Raw genomic sequence first — 22,634 nt, 5'->3', positions numbered from 1 at the left:
TATTCAGGATTAGAAAAACGTGACTGCCTTCTTTAAGAAAGAGCCCCATTCTTGTCCTCAGTTTGGGTATGGTTTTGCAGCAGAGGTTAAGTACTGCACACAATCTGAAGACAGGTGTGGCACTGTTTTTGGAACAAAGCTAATACCTTTTTGTAATCCTGAATAACCCCAATAAAGTTATATTACAATGTTATATAATTTTTGTTATAGAAATGTAAAAAAAATTATTGATTTTTATTCAGTGGAATACCCTTTATCTACTGTCTCATTTTTTTTAAATAAATCAACAGGGGTTTTGCAATATATCCCCTTTTTGTTTTGTTTTTTTAAAGCGACTCTGTACCCACAATCTGACCCCCCCGAACTGCTTGTACCTTCGGATAGCTGCTTTTAATCCAAGATCTGTCCTGTGGTCCGTTTGGCAGATGATGCAGCTATTGTCATAAAAATTGACTTTTAAAATTGCAGCCCCGTGCCCTAAAGGCGTATCGGTGCTCTAACTTTGCACAACCTCTCTGTCCCTCCTCACTACCCTTTTCATCATTAGGAATGCCACTGGAACATTTACTCCTGTTTGAACATTGCACAGGTGTCTTAATGATCCAGCCCATGTGCTGTGGTAACACAGGTGGTGAATAGGAGGCAATCTGCCTGGAGCATTCCTAATGATGAGGGCGGGGAGGAGGGATGGAGGGGTGGTGCAAAGTTTGGGCACAGATACGCCCGTAGGGAGCTGCAATTTTAAAAGTAATTTTTTATGACAATAACTGCATCACCTGCCAAACGGACCGCAGGACAGATCTTGGATTAAAAGCAGCTACCCGAAGGTACAAGCAGTTCGGAGGGTCAGATTGTGGGTACAGAGTCACTTTAAGTTTTCATCAACATTATACATATGGTCAAACTCTGGTCCATGCTCCATCCATGCTGATATTTGGGCTTTTCTCTGTTCAAAAAAAGAGACCAAACACAGGAAGTCCCCGCCCTTTGTGCACTTACACAAGGAAAGACACCCGTTCATCATGCAGGTTGTATATCAGCTGAGAGCTATTCCTGTGTTTGGTCGCTTTTCTTGGACAGAGAAAACACCAAATGTGATCATGGATGGAGCATGGACCACAGTTTGTCAGGAAAGGAGACACCTAGGGGCCATATGTATAATGTTCATTTAAACATAAAAAATGGGAAAAAAAATTCAAGGAGCTGATCTCTCATCATAGAGAGTGAGGACTGGCTGCTGTTAGCTGCTGGATCATCACCAGTAATGACCAGTGATCTTCTAATAGGCAGACTGTATGGGAAGATTGCAGATTACACTGATCAATGCTATGCAGTGACATAGCATAGACCAGTGTTAGCAATCTAATGATTGCTTGTAATAGTCCCCTAGGGGGACTTAAAAAGTGTAAAAAAAAAAAAGTAAATTAAAATAAGTAAAATGACATGGCTTAATAAAAGTTAAAAATCATCCCATTTTACAAATAAAACATGTAAAGATAAATAAACATATTACATATCTTAGTGACGCAATTGTCCAAACTATTAAGATATAACAATACCACTTTCGCACATAAATGAAAAGAGTAAAAAAGCACTGGGATTGGAGATTTTTTGGCACGTTATCTATTAAACTATATAATACCTACAATGGGACCCTTATATACTTATTTGTCCATAAGCACAACTCCAAAGTTTATACCTAACAAAAACAACAATGCTGGACAATAATTCCAAATATAACAAAAGTATCTCTTTATTAATTACATACCAAGAATAAGAACAGTTTTATCTAAAATTGCAGGAAGCAAGTACATACATTGGAGGGATGACGGGCAGACAAAAAATTAATTACATATACAATAATGCATACGTATCCATATGTGTATACATGGCTACATACATATGTGGTGGGAAAACAACACAGGAAATGAAATGAAATGAGAACAGAAAAGAGAACTGCGGGCTACAAGAAATAACACAGTACTACTCAATGGTAAAAAGGTCCGCACTTGTGCCCCAGTCAGTGACTACACATGACCAATACTAGACTCCTCACCGCCTGAGCTCAAAATAGAGCTACTGCCCAACACCACCACTCACCCAACGCTGCGTTTCGCCAACAAGCTTTATGAAGCTTGATAAAGCTTGTTGGCGAAAGGCAGCGTTGGGTGAGTGGTGGTGTTGGGCAGTAGCTCTATTTTGAGCTCAGGCGGTGAGGAGTCTAGTATTGGTCATGTGTAGTCACTGACTGGGGCACAAGTGCGGACCTTTTTACCATTGAGTAGTACTGTGTTATTTCTTGTAGCCCGCAGTTCTCTTTTCTGTTCTCATTTCATTTCATTTCCTGTGTTGTTTTCCCACCACATATGTATGTAGCCATGTATACACATATGGATACGTATGCATTATTGTATATGTAATTAATTTTTTGTCTGCCCGTCATCCCTCCAATGTATGTACTTGCTTCCTGCAATTTTAGATAAAACTGTTCTTATTCTTGGTATGTAATTAATAAAGAGATACTTTTGTTATATTTGGAATTATTGTCCAGCATTGTTGTTTTTGTTAGGTATAAACTATTAAAATATATTTACCAAAAAGCGCTAATGGCTCTCATAGGAGGAGGAGGAAACGAAAATGCAAAAATGAAAACATAAAAAAACCTGAGAAAAATAATTCAATGATTTCATAAGTGCTTTGAGGAGAAAAAATTGCCAGTGTATGAATGTAAAACCACTTACAGTCATACCTCTGTTATCGAACTTAATCTGTTCTGAAAGGCTGTTCCAGATCCGAGCAGTTTGAGAACTGAGCAGAGATTTTCCATAGGAAATTATGGAAATACAGTTAATTGGCTTTTACACTCCATAAGTCATGTGCAAAGAGTTAAGTAGTGTTGCAATAACATCAGTGCTTACCTCCTTTGGGCATACACTAAGGGCTCTTTCACATGTTCAGTGTTTTTCTGGGCCGCAAAATCTCACGCTCATCTGTATTTGCATCCGTAAATGCAGCCTTTTCCGTATCCATATCCATAAAATGTGAACAGTACTAGTTTGCTTAGATTTGATTCATGTTTTAACGGATGTCAGGGATGTGTTGTCCGTAAAAAACACGGATCCCATAGACTTTTATTTGCAACCTGTACCGTAGTCACAATCTGCACTAGAACATGTCCTTTTTTTACGGAACAGATTTCGGATCAAAATGAAATGGACTGTGTGAATAGCCCAATATAAATAAATGTGCGCTAAGTTGAGCTGTGATTATGGAGCCGCAATAACGGACAACTTTACAGGACGTGTGAGTAAGGCCTTAGTAGCAGCGCTTTGCACACTGCTCCTTACTGCAAGAATACCTACCAACAGCTACAAACAGGGTTTCCCAGTGTAGGGCAGAAAACAAAAACTCAGTTTGCCAGCCAGGCAGGGGTTAAGTTGAAATGTTGTGCACAGAATCAAATCTTAACCCCCCTAGGTGGAGCAGAACCCCCAAATGATGGGTGTTGTGCAGCTCTTTGGAAAGGATTCACTTACATTTTCTGGCTCCTGTCTGTGTATTCATGTGCACAGCAACTTCTAGTGATCATCACTAGAGGCTGCTGTGAGTAAATCCTTTCCAAAGAACAGCACAACACCCATCATTTTGGTGTTCTGCTCCTCCTAGGGGGTGAAGAGGTGATTCTGTTCATAGCATCACAACTTAACCCCTGCTTGGCTGGCCAACTGAGCTCAGCAGCAGCAGTATAGACAGGGCTCCCTCCCGAGCAGACGTTTTCTGCTCCTCTCCAGGAAACCCCACTTAGAAGAGTGGGGAATCCCTTCCTATTGAAGGCATTCACTGCTCTAAACAGGCTGAACAATAGTTTAGCCGACAGTTATCTCTCCCAGTTTTGTTCAGATATCGAGCAAAGTTCAAGTACCAAACAAAACTTTAGGGAAAATTTTGGTTCAAGAACCAAATTGTTTAAACACCAAGGTGTTCAAGAACGGAGGTACCACTGTATTTTGTATAGGTGTGTTACCCTGCCAGCAGTACACTATATTAATGCATATATTTTTCTTTGGGTTTCTTTATAAAACTTTGCCTATTTATTTACTTCTGTTGCCTTAGGTAAACTTATCATCTGTAAAGTGTTTCTTGGCCATAGTGTTCAAGCACAAGAATTTCTGCCTATTAATCCAGCTAATTTTCCTGATGCTAATTCTGTCTTCAGACCCCTGAAACTGAACAGCAGCACTCCGTGTTCTTCAGATGACGGTACGTTTATTCTGCATTCATTATAGAAAATACATTAAAACACTTAACAAATGCTGGAGTGATGACGGCAAACTTCCTCGTACAAGTGCCTCGCAGACTAATGTATGTTGCAGAATGACATAGACCTGCAATGCTAAGTATTGCATTTATTAGTCATGTGATAGTGGCTCACAGTATTTTCTGTGGAGGGCAGATATTACTGTGAGCAGGCAGCATCCTTCCTTGAGCAGCATGTTTGTAGATATACAACCTATCCAACCACTTTTGTTTTTCCAGTTTGGAGATGATTGGGTAATGAGGGAGGATGTGTGCAACATTTTGACATTTGTCAAGCAGAAAAATTAAATATACCCCTGGCTTTGCTATACATGCAAAAGGTTCAGGTCCTTTTAAAGAACTTTTAACATGTCATAGAGACATGTCAAAAGATTTGATCGGTCCGGGTCTGAGTGTTCACACCCGTACCTATTGGGAGAAAGAGTGGAAGAGGACGCACTGCAGCGTGTCCGCTCCCCGCTCTATGTAAGAAAAAAACAGTCAGGCTCCATAGACTTACACTATGAGCTTGACCCCTTTTTCAGAGCAGGAGTGGCGGTCTTCTTCTGGCTTTTTCTCCTGAACACTCTGAACACTCAGACCTGAAGCCATCGGGTCTATGACATGTCAACAGTTTTTTTTTTAATAACAGTAACACTTTAAGCTAGATCTTTGCAGTTTTAATTAAAAAGCAACCTGTTGCATTCAACATTGTGTCTGTCCTGGCGTGTTATAAAGCAGGAGGTGCTGAGCAGATTGAAATATAGTTTTATGGGAAAGTATTTAGTTTACCTTGTATTTTATTAAATCCCTGCTAAGTGGGCCCTAAAGGAGAAGTCTGTCAATTTCTAAATTTCGGCAGCCGGCAGGGGGAAAATTGATTACAAGTAGGAACTTACCTCTCCCTGTGGTCATGGTGAGCGGTGGGACCAGCTCGGGACCCAGCCAGAAGGCATTTCCCCCCCCGAGTTGTGATTATGTCACGACCCGGGGAAAAAGCTATCACTGAATGGCTGAGCTGCCAGTCCATCAGCCAGATCGTGACATGTCAGCGCCAGAAATCCCAAAGCCCGGTGGAGGTCTCGAGGTTGGTCCAGCCACTCACCGTGGGCAAGGGGAGAGGTAAGTTCATACTCCTGATCAAATTCCCCCCTGCTGGCTGCCGCATTTTAGAAATTGCCGGACTTCTCCTTTACGAGTCCAGTAGGACAGAGACATATGAGAGCTATTTTTTGGGGGAACCATTTGCACTTTTTGGTGGCACACTTCATTTTACCGTACAATGCAAAACAATTCTAAGGGCTTTGGAGGATGTTCTGCTCCAAATTAGAAAAAAAACAGACAAGTGCTTCAGATGTTAGGTCAACCCTTTAAAAAAAAAAAACTTTAGTGCAAAAAGACATGGAAAAAGTTGTGGTGCTGTAGCAGTAATGTTATTTTACTGTATATGCATAAAACATGTTAACATGTGATCAGCTGCTATTTCCCAACAGCATGGCCTCCTTACTCACCTGATCTCATCCTGTGGAACCTCTAGTTATAGGGTTTCTTAAAGGAACAAGTCTACTGTGACAGACCTGCATCATTGTCAGATCTGAAGGACAACATGTTGTAGTGATAAAAACTGACAGCCTTTAGTGGTGGCAGAAGTGTTTGTTTGTTTTTGTTTTTTTGAATGGAGAGCATTGTTAAAAATCCATAATGGCTCCAAACAATAAAATGTTGTCATAGCTTTGCCCTTCTCATATATACCATTTTTGAAGCATAGGATGGGGGTAATTCTGTAAACAGGTTTTAAAATTGTTGCGGGAGCAGCTTAGGGCTCTGTCCCCACCTCGTGAACATAGGGAGGAAAGGCGGCCGTCTCGTCTTAATCACGGCCGCGAATACAGTAATAATCATGATTAGTATTTGCAGCCATGATTATAACGACACGGTCGCCTTTCCCCGCCATGTTCCTGAAGTGGGAACATAGCCTAGATTCAATATTTGGCAACACGTTTCTTTGCTTGATGCCATTTTCTACTCCACTAGGTTTTATCACTACCTATGAGTCCCAATAAGTGCAAAACTGCTTTTATAGTAAATAAATAACATTTAATTATTTCAAGTCAAGTATTTCAGAACTAATCAACTTAAGCCTAACCTAACTCAACATATATAACAGTAATTTTGTCAAAAGAAATGAATGCACACCCACTCAGGCACTCACCTCTTGGTTTCAGTCTTCTTTATTAAAACATGTTGTACAGAGCAGAGTGACAGCCTATTTTGCATTCTTACACTCGCTTCCTTATAATACTGTGTATGGAAATGAGAAACAGGCTGTCACCCTGCTCTGTACAACATGTTTTAATAAAGAAGACTGAAGTGGTGCATTCATTCTATATGAGAATATTCCTGCGGACTAGTCTATTTTCTAATGCTTAGCACTACTGTGGCTTAGATTTTAGAGGCTGGAACCATGATGGGATTAGACTCCACGCACCTTTAGTAGTAGTAGTGCCGGGCGTTCCTTATATCTTTGCGTGTGGATGTATAACAGTAACTATTGTTTTTTATAAACACTTTTAAATCTGTGTGACGTTCTCAGCTTGCTTTTTTACATTTTTCAGAAATTTGTTCTTCCAAAGAACATGATTGTTGTGACTGCAGCCTCCGCCGCTGTGAGTGGTTTATGTTCGACACTGACCTGGTTCTGCCAGAATATGTTGTGGAGTATGAATATGTTACACAGGTACAACATACTTCTCTGAAGTCACTGTCATTGGGAAATAAGTTGTAAAGGGGTTCTCCAGGATTAGAAAGCGCAGCTACTTTCTTGCAAAAACAGAACCACACCTGTACTCAGGTTATGTGTGGTATTACAATTCAGCTCTATTCACTTCAAGTGAACTGAACTGCAAAATACACACACAAACTGAGGACAGAAGAGGTGGGGTTTCTGGAAGAAAGCAGACATGTTTTTATAATCCTTGACAACCCCTTTAATTTCAACATGCTTCATATATAATATATATTACCAAATATATATTAAATAAAAAAATTTTTTTTAGTTTTGGTTTACTATTGCACTTTTTACAAATCATTTGCCATATACTATAGGGTCGATGTAGCTGTGTGTTCTTTCAGCAAAATCTGCTGCTCTCGTCTTCACTTAAAGGCTGCAAAACCAAACAGCCCAAGAGTGGTGCTGTTTTTGGAAGATAAAAAAATAAATTTTTTCTTGCTCTACTTTCAGACCTAATTTATTTGTTGACACTAGAGATGAGCAAATTTACATTACAAAGGAAGTAAAGCTTCTCCCAGTTTCCCAGGACTGGATCCAGCTTTTCCAGATACCTGGGGAGGAGCGTCACAGAGATAAAAGGGAGCCGGTGTATAAGCCGACTGCCAAGCAAGCGAAATGATTCGCTTCGTTTGTGATGTAAATGTCCAGTCTTTTTGTATCATTTATTAATACTTTTCCATCTTGATAGGGAATGTCCAACATGACTTGTAGTCTTTCCAGTGCTACAGCTGAAGAATTCTTAGATGAAATAAAACTGGATGAAGATATTATTTCCATGGAACCAGTTATTAAACCCAGGCCAAAAATAATTGCTCTGGATGAAGGGACTATTCTTTCCATTGCAAAAGCCAATCTGTCTAGCCAAATAACAGTAAGTATTGCGAAGCTCAGCTGCCTGGGTATTAAAGGTGGTATTCCATATGGAGCATAGAAGAGCCTCTTTGGTTTGTTTTATGAACGTATTTGTTTAACTAGAAGACTTTTGACCCTGGAGTTTCCTGACATGACTATTAACTTTAATAGTATAAATAATATATATTAGTTGCTATATTTCGTCCTTTTCTTGATTGTATCTCTTTTTGGGTAGGACTCATTCAGAATGAAGTCAGTTGGCTTGTCAGGAACACAATGGGCTATTTATCAGCAACCTTTTGACAGATTGCTAAAGTATACTCCTACACATGGCCACAAATGTGATGTTTTAAAGGGGACCACAGTAGAAACGTTTGCTTGTTCGCAGGCTGATCTTTGGCCCTCTTACATGGGCTGTAATGAGTAAAGATGAGTGCAACATGAGCATGCTCAAGTCCGAACATTTGGCATTTGAATATATCGGTGGCTGGATGCAGCTCTAAGGAGTCCAGGAAAACATGGATACAGTCATAAGCTGTTTCCATGTTTTCCAGGCAGCTTTAGGGCTGCATCCAACTTCTTCAACCAACATTATTCATACGAGTTGTACTTATCTCTAGTAATGAACTTTCCAACTCTCATTACCGATAATCAGTCCATGTAAAAGGGCCATTATTCTCTTCCCTGCATTGAAGACAAATGCATTCTGTACTCATATTGCATTCACACACAGATTTGTTGACAGAATTGAACTGAAATCTGTTCCATATATTTAAATGGGGTAGTTTCTGGAGCATGTACATGGATTTCTAGAAGCTTCCTTCATATGAATGGGACAGTTGCAGACATTTCTGAAAAAATGCATTAGCTGCTGTGTGCAAACTCCCGATTACGAGAAAAGCCATTAAATTCTTTATATGAATGTGGCTTACTGATAGTGAATAACCATTTATGAAACTATTATTGTGAAATGCATATAAAATAAATTATGAAGCACTTTGAAGATAATCCGGATTTGTTTTGTCTACTATTAGTGTTGAGTGGACTTGCTGAATGGTTTGGGCCCAGCAACATTCTCTGAACTCGAACGCTCAGGATTCGACTCCCAGCGACTATAGAAGTTGGGACTCCTTAGGGCATCCTGGAAAGCATGGATACAATTATAAGCTGGGTTCACACTACGTATATTTCAGTCAGTATATTTCAGTCAGTATTGCAACCAAAACCAGGAGTGGATTAAAAACACAGAAAGGATCTGTTCACACAATGGTGAAATTGAGTTCATGGCCGCCATATAACAGTAAATAACTGCCATTATTTTAATATAACAGCCGTTGTTCTAAAATAACAGCAAATATTTGCCATTAAATGGCGGCCATCCACTCAATTTCAACATTGTGTGAACAGAGCCTTTCTGTGTTTTTAATCCACTCCTGGTTTTGGTTGCAATACTGACTGAAATATACTGACTGAAAAATACATATACTGACTGAAATATACGTAGTGTGAACACAGCCATAGACTGTATGCATGTATTTCTTGCAGCCCTTGGCGCGGCATCCAACTTCCCTAGCCGCCAAGACTCAAATGCCGAGCGTTCGGGTCCGAAGAGCGTTGCTGAACCTCAATAGTTCAGCTATTCCACTGAACACTACCTACAACCCCTGTACATTCGCATGTGTTTTGCATACTGTTGCATGCTATACACATAAAACAGATTTTTTTTATTATTTTTTTTTTTTTTTTGCTTGTAAGATGTACACAAGCAGTAAAAATAGTTCAATATGCCCTTTCAAGTGTTACTGTCATTTAAATTAAAGGCGTTTTTAGAATAAAACTTGTGAATAGGGGACAAGTAAGAGATCGCTTGAGGTCGGTGCTTGATCCTCCCCCGGGCGATCTCCAGATTCAACACTTTTTTTTTGTCTGGTGAAAATCCAGTGAAATGATGGACACCAGCAGGAAACTGACCTCATTAAAGTCAATGGAAACTGTCGGGGGCTCCATTGGTTTGCATTTGGCCGGCTCCTTCTGCTTCTGATAACGGAGCCTCCAGTGCAGATGCCCATGAATTGTATATTATCTGGCTAAGTAATATTACTTATTGCAGCCTTATTTTTTACAGATCCTGAACTTACATGGCAACCATTTAAGTAAACTAAAGGAAATTTCCAAACTTCATGGACTTCAGAAGCTTGTAATAAGTTTTAATGAGGTCACCAGTTTAGAAGATCTGTCATGTCTGGTAAGATTTGATATATATGTAATAATATGACAGCATGCTCAAATACTTACCGTATATTACTTACACATTACACTCATATATACATAAACACATTACACATGTGAATACATACATACGTATTACTTGCACATATATAAACAACATGTTATACACATGCATAAACATTACACCTATCTTGTTATACTAGTTATATATACTTGCCTCTTCCGCTGAGCTGTCATATCTCAGCAGTGGATTAACAAGACAGAGCCTCTCACCACACAACTCTTTCTTTTTTCCTCCTTTGTCGGTCCTGACAGAGTTGCTGCCCAAATCAAGTTACAACAACTGGGAAGAAGCCCTGGCTGCTGTAACTTGAAGGAACAAAGCAGGAGTGGGAGAAAGAAAGGATCGTCAGAAACCCAAGTCCTGCCTCCCCCTTCACCTCTCTGACTAACTGTGATGAGAACACCCTAACTACTCTCTTTGCTGGCTATGGCCATCTCTGGCAGTAGTTGTTATTGTATTCTACTCTAATTCTTTCTGTTACCTATCATTGCAGCCCAATTTGGAATACCTGGATGCCAGCCATAACCGTGTGATAAGTTTGGAAGGTTTTAAAGGCATGGGGAAACTGAAGCACTTAGACTTGAGCTGGAACCAGTTAACAAAAACAGTGGATGAGATGAATTTTTTGCGCAAACATGCAGCCCACCTTTTTACACTGAATGTTGCCCATAACCCATGGCATAAGGTTAGTCAGCACTACTCTGCAAATACCATAATTTACTGTTTGTTCATAAACATTTACCTTTTCACTATAGAACATACTGGAATGGTGGTATACTGTATAGCAAAGCTTAGTCTGCAGTGCTTTCCTATATAGTCAATGTGGGCCCTGGCTATATTATATTTATGTGTAGTTTTTACTCCAGGGATGGGGAACCTTCGGCCGAAGGTTTCTCATCCCTGCTTTAATGGCACACAAAGGGTTAAAGAATACTGATAAGGTATGTGACAGGCCTATTTCTATAGGTAAGAGCTGGCTAAACGTTATGGAGACTAATGGGTTATCCTAAAACTCTTAGTACATAATGTCGATTGATACATGGAGTAGGAAGTGTGCAAACATTACGGTATTGCCCGTAATAGGTTTATTATAGTGAATATGTTATTTGTAATTATGCCTCCTTATGGCATTACTCTAACAATGCTCCATTACAGTTGATGCTGTAATGTTTCTACCATGTCACAGCAATCACAGAAGATTATAATTGCCATAGATTTATGTCCTGGCTGGGATTGAAAAGCTGTCACTAGATGGATTTGCTAAAACCCAACACCGTTCCTATTTCATTGTTATACCTGTGCAGCAAGAAACCTTATTGGTAATCGAACAAAAGGGGAATTACTCGGTTTCACCTCTACTCCAGTTGTCACATAAATTTTAGAGTATTCTGAAGTCTAATGGCCCAAGCAACACTAGATTTTCTGTGGGTTTTTATTTTTATTACGAGCTCTTCTACCATCTGTATTGTACAAAATCCAAGATTGAACATCGGAAAAAGAAAATCTTTCTTTCTTCTGACTTTAATAAGGATGTCATCATTTAGCTGAGACTAACAATTGCAGTAACCCCTTTCATGGGTTTTGAATGAAACATCTTGAATACATGACCTAGTTTCATAAAGCCCCTGAGAGGCAACACAATGTGATGTTGCTTCTGTTCTTATGTGTAATAAACATTCTCATTATGTTCACTTAACTGTAAGACCATCATAAAGTACAATAAAAAGTTACATATGATAGAAGCCATTAGCTGACATGCTTGTCCTTTCCTAGCCTGCTTTATTGCGGATGGCAGCGATTGGGAGATTGAAGTCGCTGACTCATTTAGATGGAGTGCTAGTCACACAAGAAGAGGTTTCCGAATCATCGAAATTCTCTGCAGGAGCCCGGATTACACAGGTTACACTTTTTGTTTTTATCTTATGGGGTTAAACTTTATTCTGCTTAAAGGGGTAATCTAGAGACTCAAACAAAATGCTAATACACTGCTTTAATAAAGTTCAATTAATATAACTTTATTAATATAAATGTATAGTGTTTTAGCTACCATTCAACTTTCGTTGAGCTGCAGCAGTAAGGGTCAACGCTGGCCCCTTTGCTACCAACAACCCTTGCTCCTGAAGGAACCTGTTCATTCTTTGGACAGACAGCGGAATTCACCCAACCATAGAATGGAGTCTATGGCATGGGTGGAAATGCACGCGAGCTGCGGAATCCGCCGTGGGTGATCCGCGCGAATTCTGTAGTGTGCACATACCCTACGGATCACTTCTGCCTATTTTATGCTCATGACCTCAAATGAACATATGGGAGATATTACTGCTTGGGAGGCATTGTGGATGACACTGTGGCTTGCAGTTGTTGCACTATGTGGACTCTCTGAGGGTGCATTTTGGCAAACCTTTGGTAAGCCTGCTATTGCTGGCACTGCATGGCAAGCCAACTGTGGCACTATAGGCAACAATAGGGTGAAAGTGCTGGGCACTTAGGGATGGAAATGCCGAGAACATAAGAGAATTGTTGTCGCTCAGTAAAAAGTTTGGCAATCACTATCATCCTCAGGAAAGGTTCAGTTTACTTTTATTCCCTAATAGCTATGTAATGGTGTCTGCAGCAAACATAGCTGGCAAATGTCCTTTTAATTATCACCTGAAAACGTAGGATCTAATCCAGGATTAGAAAAAGCAAAAACACCACCACCCCTGTCCCCAGGTTGTGTTTGGTCTTACAATTTAGCTCCATTCCCTTCAATTGAACTGAGCTACAAAACCACAACCAAACTGAGGACAAGATAGGTGCTGTTTCTGAAAGAAAGGGGACATATTTTCCTAAGGCCTTGTGCCCTTGCCCTTGTGTGCAGTCAGGGATTATTTGGCTTTGGGAAATTTCTTATATAATGCTGCCTTTTTTGAGAACATAATAAACTTGTTATGCTTACCTCTCTGCGCTCCTCCAGCGTCCTGTTGCAGCCTCTCCAGTGTCCCCCACTGCCTGCAGCCTGGCTACTTCCAAGACAAACTTGTCTCGAGAGTGACAGCCTACTCAGCCAGTCACTGGTCATGGCTCTGTCCTGTCTCAGAGACAAGTTCGGCTCAGAATTGGCAGCTGCAATCAGCAGGGAAGGTTGGGGAGGCCGCAACAGGACACCGGGGAGGAGTGCAGAGAGGTAAGCATTATAGGTTTTATCCTCCACTTTATCTTAATGCATTCTCCCTATAGATAATTAAGATTGAGATCATAAAGCAGTGTTGTTATGTGAGTGGAATCACATATCCACACCGAAGTGTAGAGCAGAAAAAACTTGCACACAGAAGTTTACTTTTGTTTTCTATTAATATTCCATTGTGTATGTAGGAGTATATTCATTTACTATGTTTTACAGGCATTGCTACAGATCACCGCAAGAACAGATAGCGTTAGACCACGTTGTCTTAGTCTACTACCTTCTGCTCAGATCATCTCTCAAATTAGCAAGAGCTGCCTGGATCCATATGCTGAATTTAATGACAGCTGGTATCATATGGTGAGAAAAACATGAACATACAGGCATTATATTGCACGTGCTTCTAAATCTTAGAAGCAAAAGAAATATTTACTTACAATATTGATATGAGGGCTTTCAATATTGCACTATAAACTTATATCTGTGTTAAAGGGTCCTAGCCTTTAAAAGTTAGTGTTAGTGGGTTGCTGGGGGGGGGGGGGGGGGGGTCACAGGGGAGAGACTTCAATGGATCATACATTGTTAGCATATTTTAAAGAAATACACTACTTTGAACAATCCCTATTTGTTAGACGGGTTCTCATAAGTATAAGATGATGACAAATGTGATGGGACCTCAGCCTCTGGCTGTAATTCTGAATCAGTAAATTCTGAGACAGTAAACTGTCAGTAAATTTTTAATTTCCCTGCTGCAAATATTAAGCATTACACAATGCCAATTCACATCGGTTGGTTAGCTGTGTAATGCAAAATTAGACAGGGTCCTCCAGTGGGAGAGATTCCTCATAGCTGCTCTTTGTACTAGCCAACATACAAGGATCCTGAGCTGCATGTATCCACTATAAGGCTATGTTGACACTACGGAAGTACCGTAGTAATCATGGCCGTTGTTGCCGATTCGTAACAACGGCTGTGATTTCTACGGTACTTATGTTGTGCTGCACCTGAGGGAATCCCGGCCGGAGTGTATACACATGGCATACACTCCAGCTGTGATCCCTAGCGGCGCCGCAAAAAACTGACATGTCAGTTTTCTGCAGCCACTATTTATTGAATAGCAGCCGCAGAAAACCTGTCAGTGCACACGTGCTCTGGCCGCTTGCTCCATTGTGAGAAGCAGGGAATTTGGATGCGGGCGTACACTGAACGGAACAGCCGGTGTCTTATGCCATGTGAACATGGCCTAAGGGTGCTTTCACATGTACAGGATCCGCAGCAGATCTGCAGCAGATTTGATGGTGCAGTAACACATATATAAAGTCTGTAGAACTCCACCATACAAGACACTACCAGTACTGCTCTAATGTATGAGTATAAGGTTACGAACTTCGGGTTCTAGTAGCAAGCTAAATACCAATAAAGAAACAACTGAACCTCTAACATATTACAACATATAGATTTTATTGTAAAAATTACAATACAATGACAAAATAATAGATAAATACACAATGAACCATGGCTGACAAAATGTTAAAAACGACAAACATACAGTGAGGGGGCTGCTGCAGATGGACACAAGTAAATAAATAAATAAATAGATGGTAGACTAAAGTGCTAGATACAGTACAAGGAGAGCTATGAGTAGATGATTTTGTAGTAAACAAGCCAAAAAAGTGCTATAAAAAATTCATAGATCTCAACTGGTGTAAAACTACTAGAGTGTCATACCATGAATGATGGAAGTCAAAGTGTCCACCGGCGGCCCCCACCCCAACGCACGTTTCGGCGTAGCCTTTTTCAAGGGGTCAGATTTGATGCTGCGTTCAGTTATTTAGTTTAAATCTGCTGCGAATCCACAGCATAAAATCTGCTGTGATACATTGTGTGTGAAGCTACCCTTAAGGGATCTGACGAGTTATTTTTACTTTTCCTCCATCCACATTATTAGGGGTTAGTATGATATTGCGGGGGGTCCAAACTCCGGGCCCTCTGGGGATCTTTAGAATGGTGCTCTGACTCCTGTTTTTTTGAATGGAGCTGCATGCCAGGGCGTGACCTGCCATTCCATTCGTTCTCTATGGAGCCGCCAGATATATCCGAGTGCTGAATGAATAGAGCTGCGGGTCACATGCCAACCCGTGGCTCCGTTAAAAACTGGTTATGGAGAATTTACTGTTTAACTACTAAATAACACACCTTTGGCTATGTTCCCACATAGTATTTCCATCAGTCTGTTGGTCAGTATTTTCTCAAACAAAAACAGGAGTAGAACTGAGAGGGCAAAATTATAATGGAAAGATGTGCACAACTTCTGTGTTTTAACCCAGTCCTGGTTTTGGTTGAAATAATACTGAAAGACTGATGGAAAGACTGACAGAAATAGTTTTTCATTGCATTTTACTTAAACATAGGCAACAGAACATATTTTTTTTGCATTTAAATATCATGGAAACATGAAATGACATAATCTGTAGTCTCAAAACGCAGCTCCCCAAGGTAAAAGTTTCACCAAGCTGTAATATGACTGATCATGTGAAATCACGTAATGTTCCCACAATGAAAGGTTAAGAGCCTGCTTGTCAGGTTTCATTTAATCCATTGGTACCAAAATGGCTGGGAGTAAGATGTATCTTATGTGATATCCATAGTGTTCAGCTCTGCAAATATTAAGAAGGGCACCTTTATAACCATTCCCAAAGCAACCAGGATTTGTTACTTCTTAAGCCAATAGTGCAACTCTAAAATATGTTCAATATGAAGGAAAATGTGTTGTTGTTGTTGTTGTTGTTGTTTTTACAGATTACAGCAGTAAATTTAGATGGACAAAATCTCTCCCGAATCACAAATTTAGAGAAGCTGGACAACCTTCGTTGGGCATCTTTCAGTAACAATGATCTGTCCAGGATTGAAGGTCTAGAAAATTGTGTGAAGATAGAAGAGCTATGTCTTGATGGAAACTGCATCACAAAACTGGAAGGTGTTAACAGCTGGTGCTATACAGTTATAGGCTATCTTCCCACTACAGGATCATAGCTGATAAAGGCGGCTGCCACGTAACATTCACTATTATGAGACAGCTGCCTTTTCCTGCTATGATCATAGCCATTTTCTGTATGATAACTCCTATGTAGTTTTTTTACCAATATGGTGTAATGGGGCTCTATGATAATAACCTATGACTTTAAAACTTAAAAATTTAAGACCTTGGCACTGACATTTTTCTTTTATTTGCTTTCTATATGCAAATGTAGCTTTCTAAACAGGTTTCAGTAAAAATGTATTATTTTGTTGCTGTAGAGACTGTATAATTCCTTCACATAGCTGGCTGTACTGCTGTATCTGACATAGATCTGACAGCACACTTCTCCCAGCTGTGTGGACAGCATTACTATGTGAGTTACAGCATTACTATAGCTCATTATCATCGTAAGCTATTTCACAAATTTTGTATAAGGTACCCATACACTGCCAGCCGAAATCTCCTCCCATCTCTTTGTACGCATGAAGATTTTGCTCATCAAAGTGGCTTGGCATCTACCAGTGGCTTCTTTCTCTTAGGACACAGAATAAAGCAGTTGAAACTTCTAGTGGGGGAAAGTCTGGAGGGTAGCTAGTTTCATCACTTCCTACATATCCAGGGTCCAAAGTGAGAATAATCTGATAATAAGTTTTCTTTCTCAGGAAGGGGGCATTTAAAGTGTGAGCGCAAGTTATCACCTATGGCTACTCCCCTGAAGACACATATTTTACAGAAGAGCATCACAGCTGCTGTATGTGGAAATATCATCTATCATATCTATCTTATAGAATCCTTAAGCCCCTTTTACACTGGGTGATGCAGAAGAGCAAACAAGCGCTGTCAGTGCTCACTTGCCCCTCGTTCTCCGCTCGCTGCTGGTGCTATTACACACACTGGCAGCGAGCGGCCTGAGTGATCGTTAGATCGTCCGGGCAGCCAATAGAAGATAGCGGCGGAGTGAAAGCAGTATATTGTTGCTATCTTAATCGTTTGTCTTTCAACATGTTGAAAGACAACGACAGACACCGATCGTTCATGTCAGTTGATCGTTGTCTTATATTACATGAGACGGTTATCGTCCGAAAATGGCCGATAATTATTTTGTGTAGTAGGGCCTTAATTGTTTGACTTGCAATCCAAATAGTGCCATTTGTGTAATTAGTATTTTCCTTTTGTACTATATGCATTATTCAGGTCTCTCAAAGCTTGTGAAGCTCCGTCACCTCAGCATTAACAACAACCAGCTTACACGTTTCGACAGAGAAGTTATCGATAATCTGCCCCATCTTCACTTTCTCTCTGCGGAGAACAATTACATCAGCTCGCTGGCAGGGCTGCAAAAGGCCCATTCCTTGATAGAACTGTACCTAAGCAATAACCAAATATGTAACAACCAAGAAATCTACCACCTTAAGGTAAAACAGTACTGATCTGCTTGTGATTAGTATAAAGTTCAGCTATTACTTATCTTTATAGTGTCTTTAAATAGACCAAAATGGTTTAGTGTATGTGCATGCTACATATGTAAAGTACACTAGAGAAGTTGCAAGGATGGCCATGGATTTTTTTTTTTCATGGTTTTTCATGTTCCATGGAATGTCCATATTACATGCAGAATGTGACATGTAACCTAAAATTGGACAGATCAGCTGACAACGGAGTGACGGCAGCTGCTGTAAGCTTTACATGTTGATGTACATTATCTATTGTTATATCAACCATATCTTACATGCGTCATGTTTTCCCATTAGAGCTTAAACAACCTTGTGATTTTGGACTTGTACAGTAATCCAATATCCCTGAAACATGACAACTATCGATTGTTTGTTATTTTCCATCTGACACCTCTGAAAGCTCTGGATGGATCTGCCGTGGTAAGCATTTTAGACATATTTATTATGTTAAACACCCCCTAGTATATGGTCTATCCTATAAACAGATAGTACGGCAGTCTCACCGCTGATACCTGTGCAAGGTGTTTCTGTTATGAATGCACTAATATAATTTATTGCAATGGGTGTGGCATAGATCTCTTATATCCCCCCCAATAACCTGAATGTTCACTTGGAAGGAGGAGTAAGCAGCTGCCAGGATTCTTTTTTGGCAGCGTATGTCCCCATTGTTGGCATTTATTGTTATTTTTAACATTTAAAAGGACCCAGTGGAGTGTGAAAATGCAAAAGACATGTTTGGCGGTCGTCTTAGTTCTGACATGGTTGCTGAAAAATTTGGACATCAAAATTTTACTGAACTGAAGGAGTTAAATTGGAGATCTTCCTCAATAAGGTACCAGACTGTGTTATAGCATACATTGCACAGTGGTAAACACTGGTTACATATGATATGCAGCATCAATTGGAAATTCATTTTGACTGATGTAGCACTGGGTAGAACTGGTTCTCGGGGAGGAGATCCAGCTGTGTTGGATGTCTTACAGGCAATGCTCCATGGAGAAAAGACATGTACAGTATATTAGCTCTCCATCAGAAAGCAAAAACTCTCTAGTACCAGCTCTAGATAACCATAAACTTAAAGTGACTCTGTACCCACAATCTGACCCCCCCCCCAGACCACTTGTACCTGCTTATAGCTGCTTTTAATCCAAGATCTGTCCTGCGGTCCGTTTGGTAGGTGATGCAGTTATTGTCCTAAAAACAACTTTTAAACTTAAAACTGCGTGCCCTACGGGAGTATCTGTGCCCTAATCTTGCACCACCCCTCCATCCCTCCTCCCCACCCTCTTCATCATAAGGAATGCCACTGGAACATTCTCTCCATGCTGAACATTGCACAGCTCCTTAAGGATCCAGCCCATGTGCCGGGCTAAACAGGTGGGGAATAGTAGGCAATCATCTGCCTGAAGCATTCCTAATGATGAGGAGGGCGGGGAGGAGGGACAGAGAGGGTGTGCCAGCCTAATGCATACACAATCTAGGCCACTCCCGTAGGCCACTGGGCTGCCAGTTTAAAAGTAAATTTTTAGCACAATAACTGCATCACCTGCCAAACGGACCGCAGGACAGATCTTGGATTAAAAGCAGCTATCCGAAGGTACAAGTGGTTTGGGGGGGTCAGATTATGGGTACAAAGTCGCTTTAATATAATATGATACAACTTGTTACTGTTTTGTACGCTGAAACACCACTCATAAAGTCAACAACATACATAGTAAGTATGGTAAAAGTTAGAGTTTTCTATTTTAAGTATTAAAGGGGTTATTCAGGGCTTGAAAAAACAGTTACTTTCTTGTTAAAACATCACACTTGTCCTCAGTTTTTTGTGTGGTATTACATATTAGTTCTATTCATTTCAATGAAACTGCAAAACTCACACCCAAACTGAGGACAGGAGAGGCGCTGTTTCTGGAAGAAAGTGGTCATGTTTCTTTAAGAGTACTATTACACAAAGTGATCATTGGTCACAGTGATCACAGATAATCTTTCCGTGTAATAGGTCATGTTTTAAATCAATGATCAGCCCACATGCACATGACACTGCACCTTCCTATATTACAGTCTAGGTGCTAAATGTGAGTGTGACTATTCTGATGACATATAAGTCTGCAGTCAATTTGAAATGTTCAACAGCTCCAAACACAAGTGTGAATAGAAGTGTCCAATCCCAACCGGGATCATGTAGCACCCAGCAATGAAGTAGTCCGGCAGCATCCAATAGTCAAGATAAAGTAAAATTCATTCAAGCAACATACACAGTGGCAATGTTTTGACCCCTGTGGGTCTTTCTCAAGCCTAACTTAACCACTGTGTATCTACTGTGTATTTACTTTTTCTTGACTACTGGATGCTGCTGGACTACTTCATTGCTGGGTGTTACATGGTCCCGGTTGGGATTGGACACTTCCAGGTGTGCGTCTCATATCTACTATTAAGGCTTCTATTCACACTCTTGTGTTTGAAGCTGTTGAACATTTCAAATTTACGTATATGACGTATATGTCGTCAAAATAGTCACACTCACCTTTAGCACCTACTCTGTTATATAGGAAGGTGGGGGTAGATACTGCTAGAGTTCTTCTTTACATTATAGAACACCCAAAAATCCAGAGTTTATACCTATCTATGGGCCTATCCATGGAACTTTAGCACATCAGCAGCTAGGCTTCCATACCCATAGATGCCTTTTCCAGCTACAATGATAGAAAAAACCATGTATGAATAATTCACAATCTGTATGAATAAGCTTTCATGAATATTTCATATTTAGAAAAAATATATTTCCAAACCTGTGGGATTATAATACAGATCATAGCAATCCAATAGAGTCCTGCACATCATAGCTATGGATGTCTCCAGTGGAGCTGGAGCCAAGTAATAATGAACACTAATTATTATTTAATGTTTCTTTATTAGTATTGTTTGTTATTCCTTGTGTTATTCCTAAGTGTGCACACACCAATATAAATATCTGAATTTCTAAAAGGGGAGGTCTCATGGACTCTCCATATAAGCACGAATTGAGACACATACTGTATGAGTGGCTCCTGCTCTTGATCTCTTGAGGACCCGGCTTATTCTTCTGTAATGATCATTCAAATAATTATCAATGTAATGCCTGATTGTAACAGGCCCACCAGTTCAGGAGCTGCCCTTACAGAGTGGCTTTGCATATTGGCTCATAGCTATGACATCCATATTCTAGAATATGCTTCCATTTAAAATGAAGTTGTCTTTATGTAAACTTTTAAAATGCATTTTTATCATGAAAAAGCAGTTTGAAGCTCTCCCCCCTGTCTTCATGGTTCTCTTATGGAGAGGGGAGGGGTTGAGGGAGGTTAAGCACCAAAACAGGACAACAAAGAGTTAATTTACAGCTACATCACCGGGCTATCTCCTCTGAAGTCAGCTCTGACCTCTGAATACCACTTTATACTCTGAGGTCCCGCTGTATAATCCTTTGTTCTCTGCTCTCTGCTGGCGACTAATCTCCCTCCTCCCCCCTCCCCTCTCCATAGGTTACACAGGGCTCAACTGATGTAAAAGAGTCGAGATTTCCTGATAATGAGCAGTGGATGAGAGAGAGGAGGGAGTGAGGCGGGACCTGGGGAAAGTCTTTTTGAATGCAGATAATGGCATATTTGCCTAATAAACCCAATTATAAAGTTTCTTAAAATCGCCTGTACTATTGATTTCTGCAAAAAAAAATAAAAAATACGACAGTGACACCTTAAGGGGGAATTTCTATCTTATAAAGTGATAGAGTATCACTACCCTATGTCATCACTTGGATTCAAATGCAGAGTGTCCAGCAAGTTCGTTCCTCACTACTCATAATTGATGGGGGTCCCAAAGGTCAGGCCCCTACCAATCCTATTCCAGCTATACCCATCACTTTATGAAATGGGAACACTGCTAACATTATGTACTCATTTCCCTGTCAATTGCTCTTTGTTTAGCTTGAACTGAGGAGAGAAGGATAGACTCCATTAGACTTATTCAGCTGATGTAGAAGCAATGTTCAGAGGATTTCCAGGATTAGAAAAACATAGTTGCTCTATTTCGGAAAAACAGTGCCACTCTTGCTCTCAGGTTGTGTGTGACATTACAGCTTGGCTCCATTCACTTCATTGATGCTGAGCTGGAATGCTCTAGCCTCACAATGCTTTGTTGTGGCACCCCAAAGGGTGATTATGAATAGGGCCTCATGCTTGTCTCGTCTTCTTGTAGATCGGTTGACCTAGTTCCAGCTGATCATTTTAGGAACGTTCACACTGTGAATTTAGAGAATAACAATCTGACTTCATTCAGTGGCTTAATCTTCCTGTCACATGTGAAGGTGAGTGCAATTACTCTATTCATTACAATCCCTTTGTAAGATGACACATCAATAGTTCACATTATTTCCGTTTGCACATTGCTGAAAATATAGTTGGCTTTTCTAAAATACAACTGATTGAAATCCTTTTCAGTCTGACGTAAACCTTCTAATGTACTTTATGCATCGATTTGTGATGTCTGGTACAATAGGGAGGTGGGGAAGGGGGTTGAAAGGGCCACAAAGCTGATGCCTTGGATACGTCCCACACGACCATATTCCATGCACAAGCCCTCTTAGTTAAAACTCCGCCCACAACATGTTAAAGGGGTTGTCCAGCGAAAATCTTTTTCTTTCAAATCAACTGGTGTCAGAAAGTTATATAGATTTGTAATTTACTTTGATTTAAAAATCTTAAGTCTTTCCATACTTATTAGCTTCTATATAT

The 22,634-nt window shown here is 40.2% G+C and overlaps 1 protein-coding gene across 3 annotated transcripts in view; it reads left to right on the top strand.

Moving 5' to 3' along the window:
- Positions 1-22,634, top strand: part of LRRC9 (leucine rich repeat containing 9) — an 83,334-nt gene that overhangs the window by 41,546 nt on the left and 19,154 nt on the right. For all 3 annotated transcript variants that reach the window (XM_069950393.1, XM_069950394.1, XM_069950392.1), the window contains exons 14-25: positions 4,114-4,260; positions 6,912-7,033; positions 7,776-7,958; positions 10,065-10,184; positions 10,726-10,917; positions 12,006-12,131; positions 13,615-13,755; positions 16,195-16,372; positions 17,609-17,829; positions 18,166-18,288; positions 18,570-18,700; positions 22,099-22,207. In XM_069950393.1, coding sequence (XP_069806494.1) covers positions 4,114-4,260; positions 6,912-7,033; positions 7,776-7,958; positions 10,065-10,184; positions 10,726-10,917; positions 12,006-12,131; positions 13,615-13,755; positions 16,195-16,372; positions 17,609-17,829; positions 18,166-18,288; positions 18,570-18,700; positions 22,099-22,207 — 1,793 coding nt within the window. The remainder of the gene's footprint in view (positions 1-4,113; positions 4,261-6,911; positions 7,034-7,775; positions 7,959-10,064; positions 10,185-10,725; positions 10,918-12,005; positions 12,132-13,614; positions 13,756-16,194; positions 16,373-17,608; positions 17,830-18,165; positions 18,289-18,569; positions 18,701-22,098; positions 22,208-22,634) is intronic.

The sequence above is a fragment of the Dendropsophus ebraccatus genome, chromosome 13 (assembly GCF_027789765.1).
Source record: "Dendropsophus ebraccatus isolate aDenEbr1 chromosome 13, aDenEbr1.pat, whole genome shotgun sequence".
NCBI lineage: Eukaryota > Metazoa > Chordata > Amphibia > Anura > Hylidae > Dendropsophus > Dendropsophus ebraccatus.
The sequence above is the reverse complement of the archived record's forward strand: the minus strand, read 5'-3'. Positions and strand labels throughout refer to the sequence as shown.